A 13,896-nucleotide genomic window follows, 5' to 3' on the forward strand; every position below is an offset into this window, starting at 1 on the left:
AAAAATTGCAAATTTGCAGCAGTTTCTGCAAGGAAACATATAGGATAAAAAAATGAAACAAAAACCATCTCATTTAAAGGATCTGGAGAAAGAAAGGGGGAGAAATACCGCTGGCCTAACAGCAGCACTCTGTTTAGTGAACAGCAAAACTAAAAGCAAGAAATGCTGTAGGCTGTTTTCTGTTAAGACATTATTGCTCATGTCATGAACTCTGTCTTTAAAGTTTCCTACAACCTTATGAAAACACATCTGAAATGCTTTCACTCAAGAAGTAATTCTCCATGTATCATACAAAATGAGTCATACAGGCTTTTAGATGCATATGGATATGAATGAGATAAAACCTCTAAATTTAACTTACTATAGACTGTCTCTTCTGTTTTTAGACAGGGTGCAGAACAATTAGGTTCTGGTCCAGAGCTGTAGGTTGTGATATCATGTGGTTAAACAAATTACAGTAATACTTACATGCAAATTGTCAAAATCTGATAGTCAAACTTCTTAAAGAAAGAACTTAAGAAATGCCACATAGCTGGGTTTGCCAGAGTAACTTGAGAGTTTGGTGCGCAGTTACTGTAAGACATTTTACAACTCTCAACCAGTGCTAGGAAAAAAGATACTTTTGAAGAGAACAACCTTTTTTATTATCTTTTGCTAAAATTTCATTTATGTATGTAATTTTAAACTATTTTGTTGTTAGTACTGAACTTATATTGCAGTTAATGCCCAAAAGCCTTCAACTTCTCAATACATATTTAAAGTTAATTTTTATTCCATGCTATGAAAACAAACAAATCAATTATTACCTCATGCCTATTGTTCTTTTTATAAATTTAGTTATTAATTACAAACAATAATCTTATGAAGTTCACTTTACCTGTAAATGCCTTGGGCTTTACAATCACCGAATCAGGTCCACTGGAGAGTATCGGCCTTTTGATATTCACATCACTTGGGGAAAAAATGAAATAAAATTTGTAAAATTCACAGTAAAATTTTAAGGTAATATTAATTTTTTTAAAATCACTTCAAATAAGTACATAGGACTCACTAAGAATTTTTTATTTACATTTATTCTACTTCCTATAGCTGAATTCATTCTGTATTATTTTCCACTATCACTGTTCTAAATCAGAATTAAAAATTTCATAGCACTAGGACATGAATCTTGCACATACTTTTACTAGCACAAATCTAGATAAAGCTATCAGAGGTCTGCAAGATGCTTTGGGGGATTTACCACAAAGAGGGAACTTCCCAGCTTGTGGTAATGTACCACTGCAAGGAGACAAGCCACTGAAAGGTACGTTGTTGCAGCAGCAGCTCCTGGCTCCACCAGAGCTATACAGGTGCCTACCACAGAAAATACCTCTGCTGAGGCAGTTACTGCTTTCAGCCCCTGCAATCCCACAGCCTGCTCTGCAACACAGTGGAGCTTGTGGCAGTCCAGCACCACCACCACCTGCAGTTCTAGCTCTAGACTAGGCTAGAAGTGGTATCCCCTGACTCTGGGGGAGATGGTACTACCAGCTGATGTTCAGAGATCTCCAGCAGTAATTTTGGTCTTCAGTAGGACAGCAATTTGCTGAATATAGAAACAAAGCTTAACCCCTCAAGCACTGGCCTTCTGTTACAAACATGCACACATATTTTCCTAATTAAACTATTGGGAGCTGCTACTCTGAAGTCTTTCCCAAGTTAAACCTCAAGTGGACATGCTACTGCAATACTTCAAGATCTTTTTGGAGAGTGAGGCAGCAGCCTACAACTACAGTTCTGACACTACGCAGTAGCTAACTGTGTCTATTATCAGCTGAGGCTATATCCAGAAGCAGTTCTATCACATCTACCCATGCACCAAGAGGTGTTTTTTTAAAAATGTTGAATGCAGAAGAAAGACCACTGTGAAACTAATTCAGTTCAACACTTTATGTAACATGCACAGATCATTTCCACTTGCAAAGGTTTTACTCAGTGGCTTGTCCTACCAGGTGTTTTCTTTGTGACTGACTTAAAATTATTCTTAAGATTTAAAAGGAACACATTGCATTAGATAGCTTTTGATGAGGGTGAAAGCAATTGTTATTTTGTGTAAAATTAAGCCTAAAACTTGGACTTTTTTAGGTAGTTCAGACCTGGCCAAAAAACCCCCAAAACATTTCAAAGCATTATTATTGGTATTGCAAGTGTAGGTGTGGAAACAAAATAAGGAAACAGTCCATCAAACCACCAACAGATTTAAACAGCATGCTCTTTAGTTTAGCAGATGCACCAGGGTTGAATTCAAAGCAGAGAGAACTACATTCCAAGATTCTTTAGTTTAAGATTACTGTGCTCTTGCACAGCTGAATGGAGGGGAAGAAACTATTCAACAACTCACATCAAACACCTGCTCCTGCAGATACACACCTCCTCTAAGGCAACCTGTCATATTTCACCAGTAACCTAAAGTTTGTCTTTAAAAAAATAATACTTGACTGGATATATAGCAATTCAACAACACACATACCTTTGGAAAAAGAGGCTTTCCTCTCTTGTCAGAAGACCTTTTTGATATCCACCCTTGGCGTGGCTGATTCGGCTGGCACAGGGGAGTTTTCGAGGCTTGTAACAGAACCATGGCTCACCCGTGTAGAGATCTGTGAAGTTGCAGAGAGGGAGATCTCCAGGCAGGCAAACATTGCACTCAGTAGTTTCTGAATACCTCCCAGACTTGAACGAGCTCTTGAAATAGACCCTGTCGGGCCTTTCTTCTCGTAAACGCAGGAGGACTTGGATTGCTTCACTAGGATGGACAAGTGATACAGAAACTTTGACCTCCCCCGGCCAAAACAAGGTAAAGAAGATTTTGTAAAGGCCATTGTGGCAATCTACAATCCTTCCTGTTGCTCCAGCTTTCAGCAAAGGAGAGTGAATTCGTGCCTGTAGATAGTCACCACCGTATTGCTTAGGTTTTCCTTGGAAATCCTTCAGACGAACAAGCACCTCTAACTGATCACCCACCTTGAAGAACCTGCTGGGTTTCACAATCACAAAGTCACTACGTGTGGGATCAGTGCTTTGTACAAAGGCAATTGTGCCATCAGGCGACTTCGGCCACTCTATTGCAGCAAGCAATGACTCCTGTTCCACTTGTTCTCTTTTGGACAAAGTCTGCTGCTTATAACCACAGTAAGGCTTCCTGGTAGTTTTGGTTGTCTGTGATAGAGAATGCTCAACATTGTTTTCTGTTATCCAATTTGATCCTGAAACTGTGTCATCATCCAGGTTCTGGGGAGGAAAAAGATTACCTGAAACTGTGCTATTAAATGAAACACTGTGAATAACGGATGCTTTGTCATGAAACGATACCAAGAACTGGGCTTTGCTTTACAGAGCTTTAAATGTGACCAAATGACGCAATTTTACTAGGAGACACAGATCTATTACTTTGACCATGGGCAAAGAAACAGGTGGGCAACATGTGGTTACCCTGCTCTGGCAAAGAGGCTTTAATGTATAAATCAAGTCCACTGTTTTCTGTGGCAGCATTTTGGCTACCAGTGTATTCAGTAAATATCAGCAATCTGGAAGAAAAAATACAAAAGGTTGTATAATTAAATAGTAAATTGTAACTCGTGCCTAATTTTCTTACTGTAGCAACATTATAGTCTTTGAGGACAATGAAGTCTAATAGCTGCCCAATATAATGCAAGGAAATAGGGTTTCTTTGAGACATTACACCACAGATGAAGCTGAGGCATACCCTGCACATGCCTTCTAGAGGAGTCTGCTACATAGAACAGCTGCAGTCAATTATCTGCTTACATTCACATTGCCTCCTATCTAATTACCTGAAATGTGGGATTCCCTGTAATGTGCAGATTGAAAGAAATGGAAGAAAAGAAACGAACGCTTCAGGGGCAATGAACTCATGAAGTGGTGGGCAAGCAAAATAGTCTAGGACAAGCCAGGACTAAACAGGGAAAAAAAAATATTTTTTTTTATATTTATGATTTTAAAAATCTATACACAGCTTCTTCTAGAGTCAAATGAAACACAAGCAAAGCATTCCCTAATCCACACAGGAGTTTAAAAACTGAAATAGTTAAAACAGTGCTAGAGTAAGAGAGGGGGCTTCTGCTGTGATTTGAGTGTCCAAAAATGTATTTTTATGCAAATGACTGCACAGCACAGACTAAGACTCCAGAGCAACCTGTGCGATTTCTGATCAGCAAATCCAGACTTACAACTCAAATATGCACAAAATCACAGTCAATGAGTACTTAATAATCAGGTGTATGTTGTAGAACTTTACCCATACTTGTGTGTCAGAGAAGCGAATAATTTTTCAATCAAAGATTAAAATTATACAACATACCATTCCCATGGCATCAGGGAATGTGCCAGTTTAGATTGAGAAGATTTCTAAAAAAAAAAAAAAAAAAACAAAAACTATGCTATTTTTTTTAAGATAATTTTTCTGTTTATTTCCTCCATAACTAGCTGCTCAGTAATGTACTAAAATTCCCAACATTTACATTAAAGCCTTATTTATTGTTATAAACATTTCTTAGTCCATTGAAATATTATTTACATGTACATACTAAGTAGTTTCCCCCTGCTGCTACATTTTATTTAACTTTGCCAGTATATTAAAGGCATTTGAACAACACAGAGATTCAACATACATTTCTTAGAAGAAAAATAAACCTAACAAGCAATAGAAATGCACAGGCTTTTGAAGCCTGTTATGTAAGAAGCTGGTTTTGATCAGCTTCAGAGTAAGAGGATCAGCACACTAGAATGTAGAATGGATACACAGAATCTTCTCTGATTGATATCCATACTTAACTATAAAACATGAAATTGTAAATTGCTACATTTTAACTGTAAAATGTAAACTGACAGGTATTCACAGGTGTTATGATCATAACAGAAGCTTTTGCTTCTTTTCTACATTTCCACCCAGCACTGAATAAACCTTCCCTGAAGGCCGTCTTGGGTAATTCATAATTATTTCTATTTTACAACAGAGCAGGCAAAAATTAGAATGCACATTACTTTTATTAATTCAGTTAATTTCAGGCAGAGCTGAGAGTGAATCTTGGGCACAGTTCTACTTTAAATCTTGCCTACATGCATTCTCGAATTAAGCCGAGTTTCTATTTTTGGATACCTTTACAACTTCTTCCTTCCACTTGCTCATGCATATACATAACACAAACATTGCAGCATGAAAATATTTTTTAAAGTTAGCTATATATTTTCTGTGTGTTTTATAAATTCTTGTGTTCGGTGTAAGATCTTGAGAGACAGTTTCTGTATTTCAGTTGGTCCTTCTATGGTTGGTACTTCAGGTCAGGGGAATAAGGAAAAAAAAAATCCTCTCAAATGAGGAAGAGAGACAGCCATCTAAGAAGGCCTTAAAAACAGACCAATCACTATTTTTAACGTTCTATAAATTCCTTCAGAGTTTTTAATCCAGTCTTTCTGTCAGAGATACAGATGATGTCATTCATGGCCTTGCTAGCCTTTCTGAAGTCTTCACAAGGGCATACCTGTATCTTTCAGTGGAAAAGGGTGCAAAGAACACCAAGCCAACAAACTCATACATTCAAAAAACAGAACAAAGAACACAGTTCAACGTCTCTAAAACAGTCCTCCTACACAGCCTTTTTAACAAAGCACAAGGCCAAAGCTCTTCACTTGTATACAGCCAATGTCCCAGACAAGCACTCTCACTTCAACTCCAGCATTCCAGGTTATGAGCCATTAAGCAGAATAGATCATACCGTAAGTATTTCCTCAGTCAATCTTCAAGGGGAACAGAAAAACAAAAAATGTCCATGAAGGTAAAACCACAGCTGTTTCAACACCTTGAAGGACCATTCTTTCTCTAACATTCTTGTTAGACAGGGCCTACAGCCCTGTCCCAAGCCCAAACAGGACCATGCATTATTGCAGAATGCAATACTACAGCTTACATGTGAACGTAAGCTACACCATGCACACTATTCACAGGAGAAAATAATACAGACATTTGAGAATCCCTTTCCCAGTCAAGGCAGAGAAAGCTTCAGAGTCAATATACCAAAGATCCTCAACTGGAATAGAAAAGCTTTCTAAATGATCTTCTGGTTTTCTTTAAGTGCTTCCCAGGCTCATCTCCACACAGGTGCCCAAGTTCTCCTATCCCTATGGATACACATGACTTGCCCAGAGGCAGATTAATAGGTTTGTCTGTCCCCACTCCATTTCCTACCTGCTCTTTCATTGACGTTTCCTAATCTCTCTGGCTTCTGTAAGTTAAAAAGTCATACTGAGCCCATGCAGAACTGTGGACTCTCTACTCTAGTTAGTGGCCAAAACAAAATAAAATTTCTTTAAGTAGGGCAGATAAAGAGCATTTCCTCAAGATTTCTCAAGAGCCCTCTTACTTTATGACATAGATTCTTTCAGTTTTTAATACAGTCTCCAAGTTGAGTAACACTTGCCCTGCTTTGCTTATTTCCATATATACTCCATTCATGGCATCTTGATTTTTAGTGCAATTCCCAAGAGTTCATTTGTTGTGTTTGCTTGACAGTTTTTTGTTTGTTTCTTTGGGGGGGGTGGGGTAATTTTTTGGGTTGGGTTTGGTTTTTTTTTTTTAAATATATTATTTGCTGCATTCTGAAGTTAACCAGAAACCAAATGTGACCACAAAGTGACTTAATGGATTTCTGCCAAGTAACACAGGCAGAACAGAATGGATTACATGTCAATTAAGCACAAATAAATCCATGAGCTGTTCCTGGTGCATGATAGATGTCATAAAAAGGAGGGAAAACTTAGATGCATTTTCAGGAGAAGTAATGAAAGTATCAGCTCAATTACTCAGCTTTTAGCATTCTCACTGCCAACTAAGCAAAAATTAGATATAACATATAGCCCCACCCATGCAATTATGCTCTCATACATATTCTAGAAGGGTCACAGGGTACTTGGTTAGACCTATAATGAACACTTGTCCTCAGTTAAACGTGGTAATGTTGGTGGCTGATAAAAAATTACATATTTCAATTGCTAAAAAGGTAGAACTCTGTCTGAAATCCCAGTATCTTCTATCAGCTGTGACCCTCAGCATGGCCTGGTAACTTTAGAACAATTGCTGTAACCTGCATATGTCGTGGACATTAGAGCAGGAAACACCACAAGAGAGTCGCATGTGACAGGCTCCATGATTGGAGGGGAAGTTCCAGTTTGCCCAACAGACAGTCTGAATTTATGCAGCAGACAAATAATGAAACTGAACAAATAGCAATTACTGAAAGGTCGGTCATCTTACTTTCAGTAATTTTACACTCCAGGTACTTCATTCCTATTTGTTGCCTACAGCAGGCATGAGATCAGTTCACTGTCTTTACTGTCTCACAGCACTGAGTGGGTGCCAAGTTACTCTAAATGTCAAAGCGAATCCTAAAAAGCCATCACCTGACAGACAAATGTTCCAGCAATAATCCAAATAAGATGATGCAGTTATCTTTTGTAGGCACCTGCAATTTAGCAGCAAGAATAAAAAACTTTGTTACATAGTTCTCACACAAGAAACTGCCTCTCCCCCCACACACTCTATTTTCTAAGTGCTCTTAAATAAAAATGCTCACAACCAGCTCTGAAGTGGTTCTGTCACTCTAAAGGCAATTGGTACAATTGTACAAACTCCTGTATCCTACAGGCATGATGTTGCTCCTCAGCAGCAAACCTGATACTTCATGGAAAATTAAACTGTTGAATATTTTATCTGTCTAGCTGTGTTTGCAGGAAAACCCACCCAACACATTTCTTCTGGTACTATAAAGCAGTGGTCAGCTGTGGACCTCATGGAAGGAGTTACTCTGTACTAAAAAAGCAAATTAAACATTAAGCAGGCTAGCAAATGTTTTGTGGACAGCTTGATTTTATTTTTTTTTTTTTAAACAAAAGGTAAGAAAAGTAAAATTCTGACATGGGTAGGACTGTTGAGAGAATATCACTAGTAGATTAAGAATTCAAGAGTGAAGATTCCAACATGAAGAAGTATAGAATCCGAAAGAGAAAAAGCAGGGAATCGAGCTGGGAGCTACCTGGTAAGTACTTTAGCTCTTTAGCTCAGCCAGCTAGATTAGATGATTTGGGGATAAGAAGCAAATCTGATGCACTTATAAATACATTTTCAACAATAAGCCCTCCTTCCAGAGCCTGAACAGCTTTGGTTACAGATATCCTATGAAAATGTTCTAAGACTTTTTCTGGCTTTGATCCCTATGCTGAAAAGAATCAGCATAAACACCTATACTAGACTGCCTGGAAAGCTGTGCCAAAGACACAGACAAATACCAGAGCAGGTCCATTCAGAAAAGTCAAGACAACAAAAGAGGTGAGAGTTGCATATTACACTGAAAAGATTTACCTGCAACACAATACTTAACGGAGTTAGGAATGTGAGATGTGTAAAGATCAAAGCCACATGGATACTTATCATGACTAGTGAGGGAACACTCATACTGCATTTTTAATTTCTCTCTCAAAGCTCTGTCAGTGCCCTTTTTTCTAAGAAATGTAAGTTTTTAAAAAAATAAATAGTCCAAGATTCAAAATATCAACACTGTTCTTCATGTAATATCCTGGGGGTGAGGCTGGGGGAGAATAAAACTAAAAACACAGAAAGAGATAACAGAAGAAAATCTACCTTCTGTGTTACACAAAAATAATCATGCTAGCTCAAACCAAAAGTCCATCAAACACAGTATTTTGATTTCCAGTAGCTTCCAACAGCAGATATGTGAGAAAAGAATATAGGCCAAACATGCTGTGACACTTCCTCCTGTTTCTGGCACTTTCTGCCTTAGACATGCCTTAAAAACTAGAGTTGACATCTTTAAGATCTGCTAAAGAATTTTTCTTCTGTGAATTCATGCACATTTTTTAAATATATGCATTTAGCAGCTACACAGCTTTACTACAAGGATTTCTGCAGCTTTGATGCAAACCATAAAAAAAAAAACACCCCTGCTTCATTTAAATTCAACATCTGCATTTTTTATTTAATGTCGGCACTAGTACTGGAATAGGAAACAAACATTCATTCTTTAGTTATTGATCCTGTGCCACTTGTGATTTTAGACCACTCAGACATTTTCCTTGCGCTTATCTGAACCTCTTCCAATTCAACTTTATCTTTTTGGGGGTGAGAGGAGATTTCATAGCCACTCTTTTGGATCATTTCATTTGGGCATCACTAGCCAGGAGAAAGAAGAAAAAAAAAAAAACCACCACAACTTGGCATAAAAGAATAAAAATAAAGCAATTATTAACTGGCTAACATACATAAAAGATAGCTATAATTTAACAAGGTGTTAGGCTGAGCATTATTATGCTCACCCACCAAACGCTGCATTGAATAGTCTGGCCAGACAGGCAGCCAATGGGCAGGGTCAGCCTCCAATGCTCCCTGGAACAGAGCATTGGTGATTTAATCTGTCTTGACTTCAGTCCGGGGTTACTGACTAATGCAGTTTGAAAGTACCACTGCACTAAAGGGATAAGTAAAATGAATAAACATGCAATCAAATACAGCAAAAGGGAAAAGGAAAAGGCTAAGTGAAGTTGCATCAGTACAGACTGGAGATCACCTAGTTAGCTAACAGCTCTGCAGAAAAAGACCTAGGGATTCTGGGGCACAGCAAACTGATCATGTGTCAACAGCATAGCATTATGGCAGTGAATTAACAAAAGCATAAACAGATGATTAAGCAAAGTGATAATTTCCCTCAACTTGACCTTGGTGAAGCCATACCCAGAATACAGTGTCTGGTGTTTGGACACCTCCATACCACAGCCAAACTGGTGAACCTGGATAAGAACCCCTGAGATGATGAGGGAACTGCAGTACATGACAGAAAGGGAACCAGAAGTTTTTTTGTTTAGTTTGGTTCAAAGTCTGGAGAAGACCAAGAGGGGATCTAACTGCAGCCTTTCACTACCTAAAAGGGTAATGAAAGGGAAGTAAAGGGGAACTACAGAGGAATTGTGGTCAGAAACACACACTAAAAGGACAACTTCCATTTGCACATAAGAGAAGCATTATTCACCATGAGAAAGGTGCAGCACTGCAACAGGCTGCCTATGCAGGTTGTGAAAACTGACCACCTCTGAAGACTGTCAAAACTCAACTCAGCAATACCCTGCGCAATCTAAGTCATTGAGTTAGCCTTTTGAGGGAGGTACCCCTCAATTAATTAAATTGATTAAATACCTCCAGACACCCCTTCCAGTCTGAATTTTCTGTGATTACAAACGGTATCTAAATGCTGTCACAATTCTAACCTCACACTCAAAGAGGAATAATAATGTTGCTCAAGCCCTCTCGGAGAAAAAACAGGCTCCACTTACCTCTAACTGAAAAAAATTATGGACCAGCACCACAATGGCCAGTACTGCCATAAGCAGGCAGAAGATCTGCAATCTGAATGAGTCACGCCACATTGTCCACTCATGCCTCTCCCTCCCATGTTAGGCGCTGCCATGACTTCCATTCACCACAAACATGAATGTCATTTTGTCTCAGTAGTACACAACGGAATTCAGTTGACTTCCACTTCATTCCTGCAAATGCATTTACAAAAATTGTATTAAGCCCCAAAGTATTATTAGAACTCAAGTTTAACAATGAAAGCACATAAATAGCACAACTGCACACAGCAACAATGGATACAATAAAACTGTTAAGATAGATTTTCGTGGCATTAATCCGACCAGTACTATTTGGAGTGAGGAGGGGGCTGGTCTCTTCTCCCAAGCAACAAGTGATAGGACAACAGATATTGGCCTCAAGCTGCACCAGGGGAGGTTTAGATTGGATATTAGGAAACATTTCTTCACCAAAAGGGTGATCAGGCATTGGAACAGGCTGCCCAGGGCAGTGGTGGAATTACCATGCCTGGAGGTGTTCGAAAACTATATAGAAGAGGCCCTTAGTGACATGGTTTAGTGGTGGTCTTGGCAGTACTGGGGTAACTTGGGTGGGACTTGATGATCTTAAAGGTCTTTTCCAATGTAGTTGATTCTGTGATTATGTGACTTTATTCTCTTAGGCATATCAAGGCAAAAACCTCATTATGAGTGAGTTTCACCAAAAAAGCAAAAGAAGAGTGCAAGATTTCTTTCTAGCAACCAGAAAAACTAAAGAGACAACAACCACCCTATTTATCTGTTAGGCCACGCAACCACCATCCAGCCATCACAAGCCTAAGACTTGTGGTTTTGGACACCTCCCCATTTACCCAATTAGAGGTTCCAATAAGTTGCTCTTAAAGACTGAAGTCTGAAGCAAGTCTGGATAGACAAAAGATATTTTTCACCTATCAGTTAAAGAGGAGATATCAAACAGAGTTGAATGCACTAAAACCAAACTTCAAAAATCTGTAACATTACACTACACCCTCCCTGTTGGTTGGTTCGGTTTGTTGATTTGTATGGGTTTTTTTAATCATTCCTTTTACATCATGTACTCTTATGCAGCTCTAATGGGAAAAAAGTAAACTTCTGCCAAAGATGCAAGGTGCTGGGTTTTGTTTCTCTCATTTGTATTTTTCTTTTAATACTACATAATAGTAGTTATGCTTTTAATGAAATTTAACTTTCATTAAATATATTCTTTGAGGTTGCCCAGTAGCTGATCTGTTATAAAACCACAGACTTAACTGTTGAAAAGGAGTTCTTACAGCTTACTGCTTGTCCAGTTTAACTCAGATCTTCCTTCTTTTCTAGAGGGACAATTTTGAGGCAGTCATTTTGCAAGCAAAAAGGGTACCGTTCTTGCAGAAGGAGAAGCTCTAAGCTTGGGAACAGGCAACAGATGGCAAGGAGAAACAGTCAAAAGATACCAAGCACTTCAAACCTAATATTAACAAAGCAGCGTTACCCATACAACCATCCACCAAGTGTAACAACATAGAATCATAAAATGGTTAAGGTTGGAAAGGACCTGAAGATCATCTAGTATAATCAAATTTCTAGATAAACTGTGTATAATTTTCTATAAATAGTATCATAAAAAAAAAAAACCAAACTATTTATTAAGGTCATATTAAGAAAGTTGTGTAAATTTAAATTAAACATAACAATACATTAAATACCAAAATTAGCTAACAAAATAATTAATTAAATTAACATAGACTAGAAAACTGAAATATATTACTGGTATAACCAGGACAGTCTCAAAATAGACCCCACATCAAATTGCTTTACGGGGATTATAGGGATTATAACTTCAAATGCTTTGCTGAGAATTACAGAGATTGTATTTCTGACTGATGAACAAGCTTTGAAAGAGCAAGACATCCATTAAAGTAGAAGTATCAAACTGATAAAATGCAACAAAAAATCATTGCTGAAACAGCTCTGCACTAACATAAAGTATTAAATTTGTATAAAATATCAACTTAGGTTTTAAATCATAACTGATAATGAATATACCTAAGTACATTAAAATTGTAATTTAAGGCCATAGATGATCATCTGAGGAACAGAAACAAAAACATTAGAGAAAATTAGATTTACAATTTGCTGAGCATTATCTGAATATCACTGAAAAGCACAAGACACTGAAAATCAATGGAATGTAATTTCACAGACCTAAACAGGCAATGGAAACTAAGCCCACATACTTTTGTTCAAAAGTTTTTGTTCAAACTTTTCTGTATTTCCGTAAACATCACATTTCTAAAACATTCAAATGTACAGGTTTAGAGCTTTTTTTCATACTAAAAGCCTTAACATACTTCCAGTTTCATCACTCCTGAATTATTGGTCTAGTTCACTTTTCACATAAATAACGTACAAATAAGTATGCCAAAAGCCTTAGATTCTTACCCTATTTTTGGAGACCCTCTGAAGCCATCCATACAAAACGCCAAAAATAACCTTGGAAACAATACAGGGGAAAAATATATAGAATCATACATATATATACACACACACAAATATTTAATAAAATCTCATATATTGATGGTTTGCTTGCAACGACTCAAAATAACGTAGCAGTTAGACTCCTTACCCGTAAAATCAGTTTTGTTTCTACACGAACCCAGGCGGGGGGTGGGGTGGGGTGTTAAGTATTTTAATTTTCTTTTAATTTCAGCCCTATACCTTTGAATATTCCGCTATTTATTATTAAGCATTACCCCTCACAGCCATGTTCTGTGTTATTACGTACCACACTTTTGCCTAAGGTTAAAAATAAAAAACAGCTCAGTGACATTTTTATGAACAGTCTTCAAGTTCTCTCACGCTCAGGATCGGTTTTTTGGGTTTGGGGGTTGGTGATTTTTTTCCCAAGTCGTCAAGTATTACCAGCTCTCTATCCCGGTACTCCTGTAAGCCAGCAGCGTTGCAAAAGCACGTATTAGTGCAACTGCTTCAAAGAGCTGTCACTCAAATCACCAAGGCAGACGAGCTTCTAAGTGACGATGCCGAGCCAATTCCGCTGAGGCACAAGGTCTCCAGGCTACACGCAGCCACAGAAAATCGGGTTCGCGACACTGCTTCTCCTAATTCAGCCTTGCTCCCCTAGAGAGGGGCTGACATTCAGAGGTCAGCGCCGGTCGCTTGCCGGAGCTCGGCTTTGCGGCAGCTCCCTGCAGCTGCTCTGCTCCAGGAAAACAGGGCTGCTCCACACCGCGGTGTGGGCTCTGCCTCTGTCCTCGCCCGTAAGTAGGGGATGCAGGGAAGGAGACAAAAAGCAGCCGGCAGGAAGCACTGCTGCCGGCGATGTAAATTGTAAAGCTGTATTTTACTGCCTCAGAGGCACTTTTTCTCCCGCTTTTCCTCCCACAGCACACCTCGGCCGCGGCTGGGCAGCCCCGCGCAGCAGCCCGGGCACACGCCGCAGGA

General features: G+C 38.6%; 1 protein-coding gene across 1 annotated transcript; it reads right to left on the reverse strand.

The window, feature by feature from the left end:
- Positions 1-877: 877 nt before the first annotated feature.
- LOC104399089 (NXPE family member 3-like) lies at positions 878-10,488 on the reverse strand (the record flags this gene model as incomplete). The annotated part of the gene is made up of 3 exons (XM_010009597.1): positions 10,396-10,488; positions 2,510-3,270; positions 878-951 (listed from the first exon to the last, which is right to left on the reverse strand). Coding segments are annotated over exons 1-3 (928 nt in total), but the record flags the coding sequence as incomplete, so codon positions are not given.
- Between the last annotated feature and the right edge of the window lie 3,408 nt (positions 10,489-13,896).

The sequence above is a fragment of the Nestor notabilis genome, unplaced genomic scaffold (genome assembly GCF_000696875.1).
Source record: "Nestor notabilis isolate BGI_N333 unplaced genomic scaffold, ASM69687v1 Scaffold23342, whole genome shotgun sequence".
Classification (NCBI taxonomy): Eukaryota; Metazoa; Chordata; class Aves; order Psittaciformes; family Psittacidae; genus Nestor; species Nestor notabilis.